A 15,732-nucleotide genomic window follows, 5' to 3' on the forward strand; every position below is an offset into this window, starting at 1 on the left:
CCCTAGACTACCATTTTCAGCCACATTCAAATTTTTAAACCAGCTGTTACTCACTAAATGTGTTACCATCCACTCTATACATTTCCACACTTTTACAGTAAAGTTAAATAAAACATCTGGATACATTAAACATCAGTAGCACATCTCAGTCATCCTCTTATCTTCTTTAAGAAAACACTACCTACTACAATGTCTTGAAGAAATTTTCTACATTTTATTCTAGAGGCAATATGGTTCTTGCATTTATATTTAGGCTATTGATCCATTTTGTGTTAAAATTGGATAAGGTGTGTGATAGGGGTTCTCTTTCCTTCTTTTGGGTATAGATATCCAGTTCTTTCAGCACCATTTTTTGAATGGACTTTCTGCCAGAGCTAAGTGTGTTTGACACGCTAGTCAAAAATCACTTGACCATATATATGTGTCTGTTTCTGAACCATCAATTTGGTTCCATTGGTCTATGTATTTATCTTTATGATAGTAGCATGCTGCTTTTACCAAGGTACCTAGGTAATACAATTTAAATTCTGGACATGAGAGTTCACCAACTTTGTTTTTCCTCTTTAAGATGTTTCTGCCTAATCAAGACAGTTCACCTTTGCCCATAAAATTGTAATCATGTTTTCCATTTATTTAGAAATTCTGGTAGAATTTTTACCTGGATTGTATTGAATCTGTATATCAATTGGAGTAGAATTGACATCTTAATGATATTTGGTTTTCTAAACTTTGAGCATGGAATGTTCTTTCAATTATTTAAGTCTTTCTGATTTCTTTTACCAATTAGTTGCATTTTTCTGGATAGAAGTGCTTTACATCATTGGTTAAGTTTATTCCTGAATATTTGTTTTATTCTGTCATATTATTTTCACCACAGTTCTGATACTTTTAGTTACTTTTATTGATAAAATCTTCATTTATTTATGCTCTTCCAGGCCTCTCTCTTGAGTCTTCTGTTTTCAGGCTGTAGCATACCCTTTAGTATGTCCTGCAAAACTGGTCTCTTGGTTTATTTTTATGGGACTATATTGTGCTTCTTGATATGGAAATCTCTGTCCTTCAATAGGGTTGGGATATGTTCTACCATTATATATTCAAATATTCCTTCTGCCCCTTTTCTCTTCTCTTTCTGGGACACCCATGACACATGTAATTTCTTTAGCCACCTCAATGAATTTATTAAGGAGAGTTGTTTGAACATCTGTAATTAGTTGTTTCAACTCCTTTATGTCATCTGGAGGCCTATCTTGCTCCTTTAACTGGGTCATATCTTCCTGTTTCTTGGTGTGGATAGAAATTTTTTGTTGGTACCTTGATTGTCTGGCATCCTAGAGTATTCATTCAGGGTGGAGTTTTTCTCTTTAGTTTAGGGTTTTCTTGCCCTTTCTCCCTTGCTGGTTGTGTAGTAGGAGCCAAGGATGCAGTTGGTGTTGTGAGTTGTGGAGGCTCAAGTTGCCCACAGTGCCGCAGGGACTGATGAATTTTCTTCCATATTTCTTCTTGCCAGGTTTTCAGACCAAGCTACTTCTGTGTATAATAATCCAAGTTGTGTAGTTCTAGACTGTGGTTGCCCAGAGAGACTTATGAAGCTTCAGGTGCCTTTCTCTGCTTCCTGGGGCTGGGATGGAGCTACAGATTTGGGTAGCGATCTATGCAGTACAGGTCCAAGATGATCGCAGTTGTCCATACATATCATGGTCTTCTGTTAGTTTTAGCCAAATGCACCATCATTTACCTGGAAAGGCTGTTGCAGGGCTCGACAGCTTCCTCCCTGCTAGAGGTGGGACTGAAGCCTAGGCTTGGGCTGCAGGTCAACCTGGGTGAAAGATACCTGTCCCTACAATCACAGTGATTTTCAGTGAGCCTGCTTGTCCTCATGCTGTGGGCATAGTCAATATGGCGGCTACCAGTCATTTTCTGACTTGGACATTTTAAAACTTCAGCTATTTTTAGAGTTATTCTCTAGCCATCGAAATTTAGTAATCAGTAGCTGAAATCAATGGTCAACCATTTCTTCCTCCTTGTTTTTGGGAATTGGACATTCATATTTCATCACAGGATAGCTCCTGAGGCAGCCTGCACGGCCAAGTAGGATGATCACCAGCTTCCTTGGTGTGACCTATATTTTCCTGAATAGGCTGGTGCATGCCTTTCCAGCTATGTGTCTGCCAGAGGTGGGGCGGCAGTTTATGCTAGAAGTGCAATTTGGTCAGTATGGAAAGAAGCTGGTCCCTACCAGCACTGTGATTTTCAGTACATACTGCTTCCCTTGTGCCAGAGGAGAAGTTAAAATGGTGTTACTGCCCTCTTTTTGACCTGGACAGGTACAAACTTTAGCTCTTCTTTGGATTATAATATAACCCTCTGTATTTACTAACCAGTATCTTAAATTGGTCCCCAATCATCTCTTCCTTCTCCATTTTCGGGAAGTGGAGCTTCCAGTGCCAGCCATGGAATCGCTCCTTAGGCAGCATGTGTAGCCAGTGGAAGATGGGCACTAATCTCTGGGATGTGGAGTGCCCTACTCACAAATCTTCACTGCAGATGGGGAGTATTCTCCTTCCAATCTTTCAACGATGTTGCAGGATGACCTTCTTGTCTCCTGGAGCCAACAGACAGGTGCTTTAGATAGCTCTGGGTGATTACTAACTGCCCTGTAGCATGAGTTGACTCTAGGAGCTCCTTACTCTGCCACTGTCTTCCTGGTTCTATTTCTCCTTACTTATATATTTATATGTGGGAAGAGGTCATAACTTGTCTTGAATTCTCTATTAACACTAAGTTGGAAAGAATTGCATTTAGCAATTTATTTACAGTTGTTAGATTCACACAATCTTGGCATAACATGTAGAAATTTTTCTAATATACATCTCTGAGTCTAAAATATTTCAGACTGACTCCTCTGCCATGATGGTGGCAGTAGATGTCTTCAAACTCCAGTGTCTCATGACTGGCATCCAGCATTGATGTTGCCATCAGGAGTGTCCACCATCCATCTGTGGTAGGACTGGGATCATGTCTTTCTCCTTTTGTAATGTCCCAGATTGTGTTAATGCCATCAGACTTCCAAAACATTTTCTATGTTACCTCAACTTGTGATCAGATCTGTAAGCCACACGATATTCATATTATACTTTCATTTTTGCTTAGCAAAACCCACTCCATTTCTGTTGTTTGCATCCATGAGAACTAATCCCCAAAATATTTTTCATGTTTGGTAACATTATTCTTTATCAAAATTTATTTCCCCTTGAATATTTATGGCTATGCTAACCTATTTTCATTTCTGCTAATTTATGAATAGCAAAAAAATCTAAAATTACTGATTAGTTTATTACTTAGAATTCTTTTACTTGTAAATAAAGTTCACATAATTTATGTAATTTATTTATCTTTTCATTCATATACTTATTAGACAAATACTAGTTGCAATCTCATACAGTCCTCGTACTCTATTTTTGTAGTAGGATTATAATAATGGCTTTTAATGGCTTTTAATGAATAGCCAGGCTTTTGGATGAGAGAGGATGGGAGATCAACCCAACAAAATACAGGGTTCTTCCATCTCAGTATATTGATCCTAATAGGGCTCACTTACCTTGTCGAGTAGATGACAGTACCTGCAGGGATGGGGCAATGCTTTCCAGAAGCTTTGTATACTCTAAATCAGCATTCACTCTATGGTGCTATTTCTTTCCTAGCTGGGATTCACAATCCTGGAATCAAGGGGTAGAAATGCAAGTGGCACCACTCACTATTATCCCTTTGATCCACGAGGAAAGTTTTTGTTTCCTGTCCCTGAAACCTTAAGCTCAACTGGTCTTCAGGTCTTTGTCCCAAAAGGAGGAGTGTTTTCACCAGAAAACACAAACAGGATTCCATTGATCTTGAAGGTAAGACTGCAGCCTGCTCACTTTGGTCTTTTCATACCTCCGAATCAAAGGCGAAAGAGGAAATTACTGTACTGGCTGGGGTGATTGATCTTATCAAGAGGAAAAGGACTGCTACTACACAATGGTGGTCAGGAAGAGTTTGTCTGTGATGCAGATGACCTAGGAAACCTCTAGTATTACCATGCTCTGTGTCTAAAGTCAATTGAACACTGCAACAAGTCAACCCAGGCATGACTATCAATCCCCAAGAATCTTCAGGAATGAAGCTTGAGTCATCCCATCAGACAAAGAAAAATGGCCAACTGAGGTGCTGGATGAGGGTGAAGGGAACGTGGAATAGGTAGTGGAAGAAGGTAGTGATGAATATGTACTTTGCTGTGTGACCAGTTCCAGAAATGAAGTCTACAATGGTCATGAATATTTATTCCTAGCTAGCTTTAATAAACAATTTCAGTAGAGTTTTAGGATACAGGATCAATAGGGAAAAATCAGGCTTAATATAATTTATACCAGATAAGTTTGATTTTACCATTTGGATGGATTCATGCTTTATTGATATCTACCCATTAAATTGATTTATTTTAATAAAAGAAAGCAATACACAGAAGATGGCAATCATCTCTTTCACCTACTAAGAACCACTCTATTTTGTAAGTATACCTATCAATAAATGAGTACAGTTTTCTCTATGACCTTGATCTCTAAAGTATGAAGTTTACGTTTATAGTACAGGCACTTCCTAGTCCCAGAAATTGAAGTTACTTTACTACTGTGTGGTACAAGTATATAAAAACTGTTTCATGTTTTTTAGGATTGTTGTGAGGCCAATGAGTCTATACATGTAAAATATTTGAGAAGTGCCTGGCACTAAGACCACATTTGGGCACTGTCTTCATTTTCAGAATCCACAGGTGGCTGTTTCTTAGTGTATTGTGTCCTGAGTCTTTATCATAATAAAGATATATCCTCACATCTCAGAATCCTCTAGTTTCTGATGTAACCTATTTTTTTTTTTGCCTGTTCTTCTCTTGAACAGTTAGCATATTCCTGCTTTTGCCAAGACCACAATAAAGTGAGAGATTGATCTTTAATTTCAAAATCACATCTTCATTTTTCAGTCCTCAACCAGGTTGTCATTTCTTTACTTTTAAGATAAATGTAATGATTATCATGTTATGCTTTATTTATCTCAATCTTCATAAAATCATACTAAAAACATTGAATTCTGTCCTGGATGTCATTCGGACAGCTTATATGTTGCAGCATTAGTTTCTAAATGCCAATTCATGAACTTGTGCAGACAGGCTTCAAATTCAGTGACTTTGCTCAGGACAGATTCCCAAATTCCAATTCTGGAAATTCTGACTAGTTTGTCCAAATGTGGCTCACGATTCATATTTCCAAACATTTTGACACCTGATTCTGATATTCATCTAATTCGAGATGCCGAATTATCTTAGTTGATTATGTAATTGGTGAACTTTCAAAGACTGAGTTCTTTTGTCAATTTCTCAACCTTTCCTTTTCAATAATCCCTGAAAAAGTCTATCTTTATATCAATTGTTGTAGGTATTTTGCTCTTTAACATTTCTCTCAAAATTTTTATTACCTAGAAAGTGTCATTAATAGCTACAATTTTAAAAATCGTTGTGGTTTTAATAATTGTTTGTTTATGTTTTGCTTCTAGCTTCTGCTCTGGCTTTAGTTAATGAGAGCCCAGTGTAGAGAACAGAGCTGTCTCTACATTGTGGTTAAGTCTGAAAGACACCTGTATCAACAATTCTTGTGTTCCTCACCATTTCCTTATCATCTTGAGAGAGGTAACTCGATCTAGTCTTAGAAGATATTGGATGAAATATTTGATGCATCTTAAAACCTCCATTCTCTTGGGTACACTCCCTGGGCCTCTGCTGTCCACACTGATGGATGAAGATGCCAAGTTGGAATTTGTGTAAATAGTGGCAAACATGGGAACTTATAGGTTAATCAAATGTAAAATATTTGCTGGAGAAGAGACACAGGAGTCCTGCCATGAAAGTAATAAAGGGCAATATAAATTCCCTTGCTAAAGTGGCTCTGTCTTTTAGTGTATGGTGTCCATTGTGACCATTCTATTGTTCCTCTCCAACATTTTGTTCTCGAAAAACTTTCGGCAGCAATAAAAAAAGAAAAATAAATGCTCAAAAGCAAAAATTAATGAATATTTTTCTTTTTAAAAATGGGTCTATCTTTTTTATACTTTAAAAAAGTTTTCAAAATATTTATATTACATAAATTTTACAAAAAAATATTGCACCCAACCCCTTCCACATTTTGCCACATTAACAGCATCCTTATTTTTTGTGGTACATTTGTTATCATTGATGAACACATTTTGGAATACTGACGCTTGGCATCGATTTTAGTTTACATTGTAATTTACACTATCTCCTGACCAATTTTGTAAATTATGACAAGACATACAATGGCCTGTATCTGTCTTTACAGTGTTATTCAGGATGATTCCCACATCCTGAAAACGCCCACATAGGACACCTGTTTTCCCCTCTCCCTCCTCTCAGAAACCCCTGTGCCCAGTTCCTCCATACCAATGAGAAAATTTCTTCCTTTGCTAGAATCATATCTGTAATAGAATAACAGTAAGTCTACTCTAGTCCATCATTCATTCTCCAATCCTTAGGATTCTTGGATGGTGATGCCCACTCTGACTCCAATTGAGAGTGGGATTAGGTCCCATGTGGCAGATGGATGGGACTACATTGCTTGCAGGTATAGTCCCTCTTTTTTATTGAAATGTTCATTGTCCATCATCATCCCCTTGTTAGTTGTCCTGGGTGAGTCCAATAATCTCAAAAGTATGTTTTGGTAACTGTTGAGATAAACAGTTATGACTGTCACATGGACAGCCCAAAGATTTGTCTCTTGGGCATACACTTATCAGCTCTAGTACTAACTCTAGGTTCAAATAGAAGGGGTAGAAAGGCCATATTTAGGGAAACTGAGTCCATCTCTGTTACACTAGGGAGGATACATTTCCAAAGTAGGGTTCAGTGGCAGGGCACCAAACAGCTGAGCTATTTGCCCTGCTTTAGTGTCTGGATGTCCCATGGCTATAGGGTGCCCTGCTATTTAAGGCAATATTTACTTGGGCTGTCAATGAGATCCTGCGGAAATGTGCATAAGCATGACCTCTGGAATGACCTCCCAACTCACTGTGAAGCCTCTTAAATATATAAACTCATTTTAGCCTTTCCCCCTCTTTGTCAAGGTCTTTCGCCAGTTGCATTGCTGCTTGGTGTTTGGTAGTAATCCCTCACTGCCAGGCAGGCTCATGCCTCTGAGTTGTGTCCTACATTGGATGTAGGTAATGAATTTATATGCTGAGTGTGGCTTAGACAAGGGCCACATTTGAGCCACGGGGAAGATCTCAATGATTTCCTTTTTACAAAGAGTAGAAGATAACAAAATTATAACTTGCTCTAAAAGTTTATTGAAACTTACAGTATGATATGAGGGCTAACCTCATTGAAACCAGAACACACATGAGTGACAGAATACTAGCATCTGTATCTCAGGGAAATTTTTATTTTAATAGCACTATTCCTAACACCAATTTACCACATGTATCTGCTGAGGTTGTATTTAAGTATCTCTGACATGTGAGATTTCACTTAGATCAAATGGGAGTTCTTCTAAATTAATTTTGCTTATCTTTAATTCCATGACTTTTGGGGGGGCAAGTATGAAATATAAAGTGACTTTCTTTTTCTCCAATAGAAAAAGAATGGTTTTGCAAACAGTTCAATGCTGTCTCTTATCCATCAATAACCTAAGATGCTTCCATTAGAAAATAGTTTAATTCCAATACTGAACTCATTTTTCATCATATTTTTAGTAACTTTCTAGATGAACCTGCTCAAGGTGCTGTCCTAGAGTTTGGCCATGGCATTTGGTTGAGCCACATCCTCGCCCTGCAGTCCACCATGCAGCCAAACCACCAGGGCCTGGAGGGCACACCCTGATCTCCAGCCTCCCCAGGAGGATGAAGTGCGCACCTGGCAGCTGCAGAGTGAGGGGTTGTCCATGTCCTCCACTGTGCCACCAGATAAGCCTCCCCTCCTGTGGGACCCCAGAGAAGAGATCCAGCATCCCGCCCTTTGGATGTGCTCCTGAGGTGTGACGCTGACTCTGTCACAGTGGCCTCAACCTGGGGGAGCCTTTTTCACAGTCAGGAACTTCTGGGACTGACCCTGGCTGGCACCTGGGGTCGCTGTGGCCAGTGCACGTGCACCACCTCTGGTGGGCCTGGGCTGCACCTGGACAGCGTGGACACCTGCACGAGTGCACCAGCAAAGCCAAGGGCATCTTTTCAAAGTTCTGGAAACTGGTGTCCAAAATCCAGGTATCAGCAGGGCCAGCATCTTTGAGGCTGCGAGGAAAACCCCTCCACACTCGGGAGCTCCCAGTGCTTGGTGGTGCCTGGCATGGGGGCACCTGCCTCTCTGCCCGTCTTCACACCACCCTCCTCCGTGGATCCGATTCTCCATGTCCCCTCCTTAGAAATACACCAGCCCCTGGATTTGGTCCCCTATTCCGGGACAGCCTCATCTTAATTTAACTAACTCCAACTGTAGTGACCCGATTTCACATTCTGAGGTTCTTTGTGGGCGTCAATTCTGGGTGGAAGGGGAGAGAAAAGGCTTCTGAAGATTCATTCTGCTGGAGGCCCAATGACTCCTATTGTTAGTACTATTGGAAATTCAGTAAAAACTTAAATATTGAAGACAAATGTTTGATGTTTTTGGTAACCATAGGAAAGTTTTCTGCAAAGCAAAATGTGGTGGTAAGAATAATTTTCTTTCCAATTTAAGAATGCAAAGATGGTGAGATTTTCTTTTATTTGATTTTGGTAGAAAGTTCTTCATTCTTTGATCCAAGAAACCTGTGTTATTCTATTCACTCAAAGAGAAACTATGCTGATCAAAATTTACAAATGTTTATATACATAAATACTATAATACATATACATTAAAATATATGTCTAAGCACACATATCTGTACACACATGCTCACACATGCACACACAGCATAACTGAATAGGGACTTAGACAATTTGATAATGAATAAAAACAAAATAATCCATTCTACACATTCTCCCTTTGCTAAATATAGGTTAATTTCCAACAATTTTTGAGTCTTTATTCAAACACATAAAGTAACCAAGGTGCTTTCTATGTTGATGAACATTTTGTAAAGAAATCATGTAAATTTTTCTGAAATTATACTCAAAATTAGTTGGAAATCTTTAATCCCTTTATTCAAACAAGTGGGAAATTCCAGCTTGTACTGTTTAGCTAGATCCAATTAGTAACTGGGAAGTTTACTATCAGTTTGTTATTAAAATATAGAAAACAAGAATAAACAAGGTGGACTCAGTCTATGAATTTTGAATTCCCTGATGCAACTAGGAATATTTGGTTTGACAACTCAAGTAGATTTTCCTTCAGTTTGTTGGGTGTGAAATATTTGGCACCACAGGAGAGTTGCCAGTTTCTAGAGTCATTCACTTTCTGTATGCTGACCCACATGGATTTCTGAAAAATCCCTGCATTTCTTACTGTATATTTCTTTGGAGTGCTCACTCCAAAGATAATAAGATAAATGAGTGAGTGCTCACTTATCTTATTAAAGCAGTAAATGGTGATTGTGCACATGAAGTGGGAAAGGAGAGTCAGCAGCACAACTTGACTGTTCTTTGAAAAATCCAATTTAAGAAAGAATCTGAGCGGAATACATAGATCTAGAAATGTATTCCAATAAGCCTATTCTCAGCCATGGAAAAATCTTTTTGCCTACCAGTGGGACACATACCCTGGTTGAAGAGTTTGCTCTAAAGTAGGTTTGTTTGGACAAAAGGGTCCAATTAAGTAGGAAAATCAGTAGTCAAAAATCACTATTTCAAGTTGTGCAGCTCTCATTTGCCAAGTGAGATGCTGAATGTCTGGAGTAAGTGTTTTAATGTCACTGCAGATGGGGTCTGGCTTTAGAATAGGATTATCTTATATGACCTAATCATTTCAGACCTCACTTGGTTAAATACAATGTTCACTCAACTATACAGATATCTCTCTCCACATGTTTTGTTAAATAAGTTTTTATTTTTAAATAATTTTAGATTCCTATTAAGTTGTAGAAGTTGTCCTGAGAGTCCCTGCACACCATTGCCTACTTTTCCCTAATATTTATATCTTACATAATCATGGTACATTTGTCAAACTAAGAGATTTATATTGGTACAAATTTCGTACTTATATTCCAGACTTCATTCAGATGTATCTAATTTTTTACTCCTGTACTGTACCCCTTCCAGATTCCAATTCAGGATACCACATGCATTTGGTTTCCATGAATCTATTACAAGATTATTGTGTGACATTTACTGAAAATGTCTTGGTCACTGCTAATGCATTGCTCGCATTTTAAGGGAACAGCATAATATTTTATTCTGTACATCAATATTCTATGCATTTAACAACACATCTCATCATTTCCAGTTTAAAGATTAATTTTGCCTTCATATTAAGAATTTGCTAACACATTGCTTTCATCCATTCATGTCCAAATGAATTGAGCACATTCACTGGGGCCCTGTATCTATACTGGGGAACAAGAATTCCTTAGATAATGTAGAATTCTTTGAGAACCTGAAGCATGTTAGGTCTAGCTGCATATGAATCATGCCTCATATATTGATCAGCCTGATTTCATGTCTGTAACAGCAGCACTTGGCTTGACTGCCCCCTGGCAGGTTCATGGGGAAGGGTGAGCTGTGCCCAGAAAATGTACTTGCTAAGTTGATTTTATGTATAATTAATTGAGATTTTTTTGGTCACTTGAACAACAGGAGTATACAAAATTAAATAAAACATGTAGAATTGTAAATTCAAAATAAGTTAAAGCATAACACAATTTATCTCTTAGATTAAGACAACATGCAACATTCCATTTTGTCCCAGGTAAAAGGAATGAGTCATCTTGTCTTAAGCAAATGTGAAGACAGCAGCTTGGTTCAGGTCTACCTGGGATGTCCCCAGTGCACTGGCCTCTTTCCAACAGCCCTGTCTAGAATTTCTTCAGTTGTCAGAGAACATGGCCATGGAAACAGAGGGGACAGATCCTGACCACCTTCAAAGCTAGTTCTGCTCTTACCTGTATTTTCATAGCACAGTATTCAGCCCTGACCCTATGGATGTGGTAAACATCAGGAAATCATCTGTGGGTAAAAGGGGCATAAAGCACATCACATTTCATGAGAAGAAACAGGTGTCAGCATCATTCAACCATGAGCTAAATGGGATGATAACACTTGTATCTGGATTTATGACTTCCCTTTTCACATGTGGTTATTTTAATATACACAACTTTACTCTTATTTTGTAACTAATTAGCAATTTATTAGGTCAGAGTTTTGTATATCAGGAGTCTGGGTCCAGTGTTGATGGTTCTCTTCTCAGGTTCCTACATGGTTAAAGAGGGCTGCCTTCTGTCCAGAGCACAGAGTTCTCTTCCAAGTTCATGGGGTTTGGCAGAATCAGTTCCTCAGGTGGCAGTGCTGAGATCCCATGTCCTTGCCGGCTGTCAGCTCTCTCCTCCTAGAGCCTGCCTGCATTCCTTGCTGCATGGTCCCCTGGAACTCCACAACCAACTTCAGATGTATTCTTCCATTTCAAATACTAATTATTTATGAATTTCTCTGGGCTCTTTCTCTCTGACTAGTAGAGCAAGATTTAATGGACCCCCCCTTCTTAAAGGCAATAGCTTTAATGATATCTGCAAAATCACGTCATAGCAGCACCTGAACAGTGTGTCAACAACTGAGAGAAGGTGTGAATATACTAGGGACAGGAGTCCCCAGGCTTTTTTAGAATTCCTCTTAACACAGTGTGTTCTTTTTAAATCATTTATCAAAGATTGATTGGGCCTAAATTGGATCTTTGGGATTGGGGGAGCATTTGGAAAATTTCACTTTTAAAAAATCTGGAAGGCCTGACTGAGGAGATTAACTTCCTCAGGCACCTGTATGAAGCGGAGCTGGCTGAGCTGCAGGCCCAGATCTCAGACACGTCCGTGGTGCTGTCCATGGACAACAGCCGCTCCCTGGACCTGGACGGCATCATCGCCGAGGTCAAGGCCCAGTACGAGGAGATCGCCAACCGCAGCCGGGCCGAGGCCGAGAACATGTACCAGATCGAGTAGGAGAAGCTGCAGACGCTGGCCGGGAAGCACGGCGATGACCTCCGCCGCACCAAGACGGAGATCACCGAGATGAACCGGAGCATCAGCCGGCTCCAGGCTGAGATTGAGGGCCTGAAGGGCCAGAGAGCCTCGCTGGAGGCGGCCATCACCGAGGCCGAGCAGCGCGGGGAGCTGGCGGTCGAGGACGCCAACGCCAAGTGGCCCAGCTGGAGGCCGCGCTGCAGCAGGCCAAGCAGGACATGGCGCGGCAGCTGCGCGAGCACCGGGAGCTGACGACCGTCAGGCTGGCCCCGGACATCGAGACCGCCACCTACCGCAAGCTGCTGGAGGGCGAGGAGGGCAGGCTGGAGGGGGGCATGCAGAACACGAGTATTCACACGAGGACCAGCTCAAGCGGCGACCGCTCAGGTGGACTGAGCCCGGCCGTGGGCTTGCTCAGCGCCGGCCTCAACTTAGGCTCCAGCCCCTTCCAGGGCTTAGCCTCTCCGGGGGGCTCCGGCTTGGTGATCCGCAACAAGGCCCTGGTGGTGAAGAAGATCGAGACCCGCGACGGGAAGCTCGTGTCCGAGTCCTCCGACGTCCTGAGCAACTGAACTGCCACCGCCGCCCCTCCTGGCTCCAGCCCTGCCTGCCCCGTGCCTGGCCCACCCCCTTTATGCTCTTGTCCCCAACTGGAAGCCACTTTTCTCTCTTCCGAAATAAAGCTGCCTAGGTTCCGCAAAAAAAAAAAAAAAAAAAAAAAAAATCCTTATATGACAGAAAGCTTGTCTCCCAGCTGCACTGAAACGTTAGTGGCTTCCACTGTGTCTGCATCTTTGGAGTGTTATAGCTTGTAAAATTATCCACAAGTACCTGCTAAAAATGAACAATTTAATTCAAACTATTGTTCCATGGATTCTCATAGTACATAAACTAATCCTCAAACTTTCATCGAATTAATATTCCCTTTGGAACATGCCTGTTCTGCTTTCACACTCTGTTTCATTAGTCATTCTTAAATATCCAGGACCATCTTTTCCCAAGTCCTGTTCATTCTCTGAAGTGCTCTGCACTGGGCTTTGAATTCCAGCCCCCTCCTCTATTCACACATTAGGTCAACTGTCCCCTACTTGAAGACGACATTTCCTTACTTCACATTTTACCTGGACCCCTCTGGCACAGTTACCCTTCATGACACATCCTCATTGTTATCCTGTCATCCACTATGGCTTTAAATTTTTGAATGTGTGTAAGAATGGGAAGGAAATTATATTGAACTGATGCAGGAAACCTATCAATTAAGTAGTAGAAATTCGAACAAAATAAGCAAATTTAAGAATGTATATTACATGCAACTTCATGGAAGAGGAGGAAAAAATACAAGAATGGAAAGAGCAAACCTGAATTAATTATTAACATCTTCTAAATATAAATACATGGTGAATTAAGAACAAGGTGGATTGTTGATAAGAAATGCCTTCCCTGATGATGTGGGCGTCTGCAGCACCATTCCTGAATGCTGAGAGGGTACCCCTCCTAAGGTAAAGTGCTCATAAGGAGACAAAGTACAGGAAATGAACTTATTAATTAAAATTAGAACAATACATGCCTTAGGTCATTCTCCATCAAGGAAAACCTCTTAGGAACTTTGGAAAAAGTCTGCCGGAAAAGATATACTCATAGTTGTGGAAGAGTTTTTTATCCATATAATTGTGAAAGTGTCCTAAATTGTCTCTTACCTCTGACTGTTCGTGCAGAGGGTTGATCCTGAAATGGAGCAGGTTCACATGGCCCTACCTTTCCTGAGTAACAGCTTAGCTCAGAGGAGGAAATCTCAAAGAAGCAGGTTAGTAATGGCTGCAGAAAAGTTACTTGTTTATTGTGTAACCTCCTAGTAAAATCAATCGTTATACTTGTTCCTAATCTAATATCCATTGCCTAGAAGTGTTCGTGATATTGTTATTTGCATAATTCTAAAAGTATCATTGGTTTTGGGTAGGAATAAATGAATTGCGCTATCAGACCTTTCCAACTGAAGCCATTTTACATATGACCACTAGGGGGAGATGTTACACTTCATGTCTCCTAATCACTACATTAGTGATTTTAGAGAGTGGTTGACTAAAATGATAGTCCTAAGGGTGACTTGTAAGTATTTGGTGACTCATTTCTGGGAGTAATACTGTACTAAGGGCAATACAGAGGACTAGTTTGGGATCTATTAAGTAAGGTTCCTTGGGATGTTGAAGAGGAGCTTCAAATATCTGTTTAAAATTTAGAATAGACTGAGTTAGATACACCATACGTGCACTACATCTTAATCTATCCAATGATAAGAGTCTTTTCCACCTAGGTTTTGGCACCATATTTATAACATTTATTTAAGTTATGATATTACACTTACAGAGGTATGTATTTTCTTACAAATTCCTTTTGTTTTCAAGATGGGCACAGTTGGTTTGAAAGAGTACAATTGCAGATAAAATATTTCATTTTTTGAATTGTGCTGAATATTGTTGAAAATTGTGGTGTTAAATTGATTTCTCCTTCCACTATTTATCTTTACAACTCACTGCACAGGCACATTTGACTTTATACTCTCTATTGATTTGCATATGCTCCTTGGGGACTTGGTTGTCTGCTCAGAGCTCTATTAATACAGTTTCCCTGGAGATGGGGCCTGAGTACATCACTCGGGTGATCAAGATGATGTCACGTTCCCAACTGCTCATCCTGCTGGTGTTCTGGGCCTCAGGTGAAAGTTTTAGAAGGGTATTATCTTTATAAATTTGGAGAATTGTTTTAACATGCAGAGTGAGCAAACCATTTCATCTAAAGCAGATCTGAATATATATGCTAAATAAGAAAACCTACATTTGATACATATTTTATACATGTGTGATTGAATGTATGATCAATGCTCTTTTCTGGTTGCAGGTGCCAGTGGGGACATCGTGATGACCCAGTCTCCAAGCTCTGTGGCTGCATCTGCAGGAGAGACTGTCACCCTCAAGTGCAAGGCCAGTCAGAGTGTTAGCAGCTACTTAGCCTGGCACCACAAGAAACCAGGCCAGGCTCCTAAACTGCTCATCTATGATGCTTCCACCCGGCCATCTGGGGTCCCTGATCGATTCAGTGGCAGTGGGTCTGGGACAGATTACACTCTCACCATCAGCAGATTCCAGCCTGAGGACCTGGGAGATTATTACTGTCAGCAAGGTAGCAGCTATCCTCCCACAGTGCTTCAACCTCGAACACAAACTTCGTCCCCAAGGCTGTAGGGCAGTGAGTCTTGCAGCACCAGCTGCTTCCTCTTCAAATAGACTTGAATGGGTTTGCTTCCTCCATCTGTCTGAGAAACCATGTCCTTTAGGGGACTATATCATAGAAATCTTTCTTTCACTTGGTGAGATCAAATGACAGGTGAATTGACCCTCTAAGCTAGGGTTTTTTTTACATCTTACGCCCTGATGCATTGATTCTCTATTCCTTGTACCTCCTTAATATTTAAAATTTTATTATCTTCTTTCCTTATCCCTTGCATCTTCTTCCTTCTCCCCCATTATCCTCCAACTCTGGTCCTTCCCAAAATTAAATTTACCTC

General features: G+C 40.3%; 1 pseudogene and 1 gene segment (V, D, J or C); both read left to right on the forward strand.

Annotated features, from left to right (window-relative positions):
* LOC101421031 (keratin, type II cytoskeletal 8 pseudogene) overlaps positions 1-12,778 on the forward strand; it is a 55,885-nt pseudogene extending 43,107 nt beyond the window's left edge.
* A 2,023-nt stretch (positions 12,779-14,801) lies between these two features.
* Positions 14,802-15,409, forward strand: LOC131272912 (immunoglobulin kappa variable 3-11-like). The segment is given in 2 exon segments: positions 14,802-14,883; positions 15,066-15,409. Coding segments are annotated over 2 exon segments (426 nt in total).
* The last annotated feature ends 323 nt before the right edge of the window (positions 15,410-15,732 follow it).

Source organism: Dasypus novemcinctus, chromosome 17, assembly GCF_030445035.2.
Source record: "Dasypus novemcinctus isolate mDasNov1 chromosome 17, mDasNov1.1.hap2, whole genome shotgun sequence".
Lineage (NCBI taxonomy): Eukaryota > Metazoa > Chordata > Mammalia > Cingulata > Dasypodidae > Dasypus > Dasypus novemcinctus.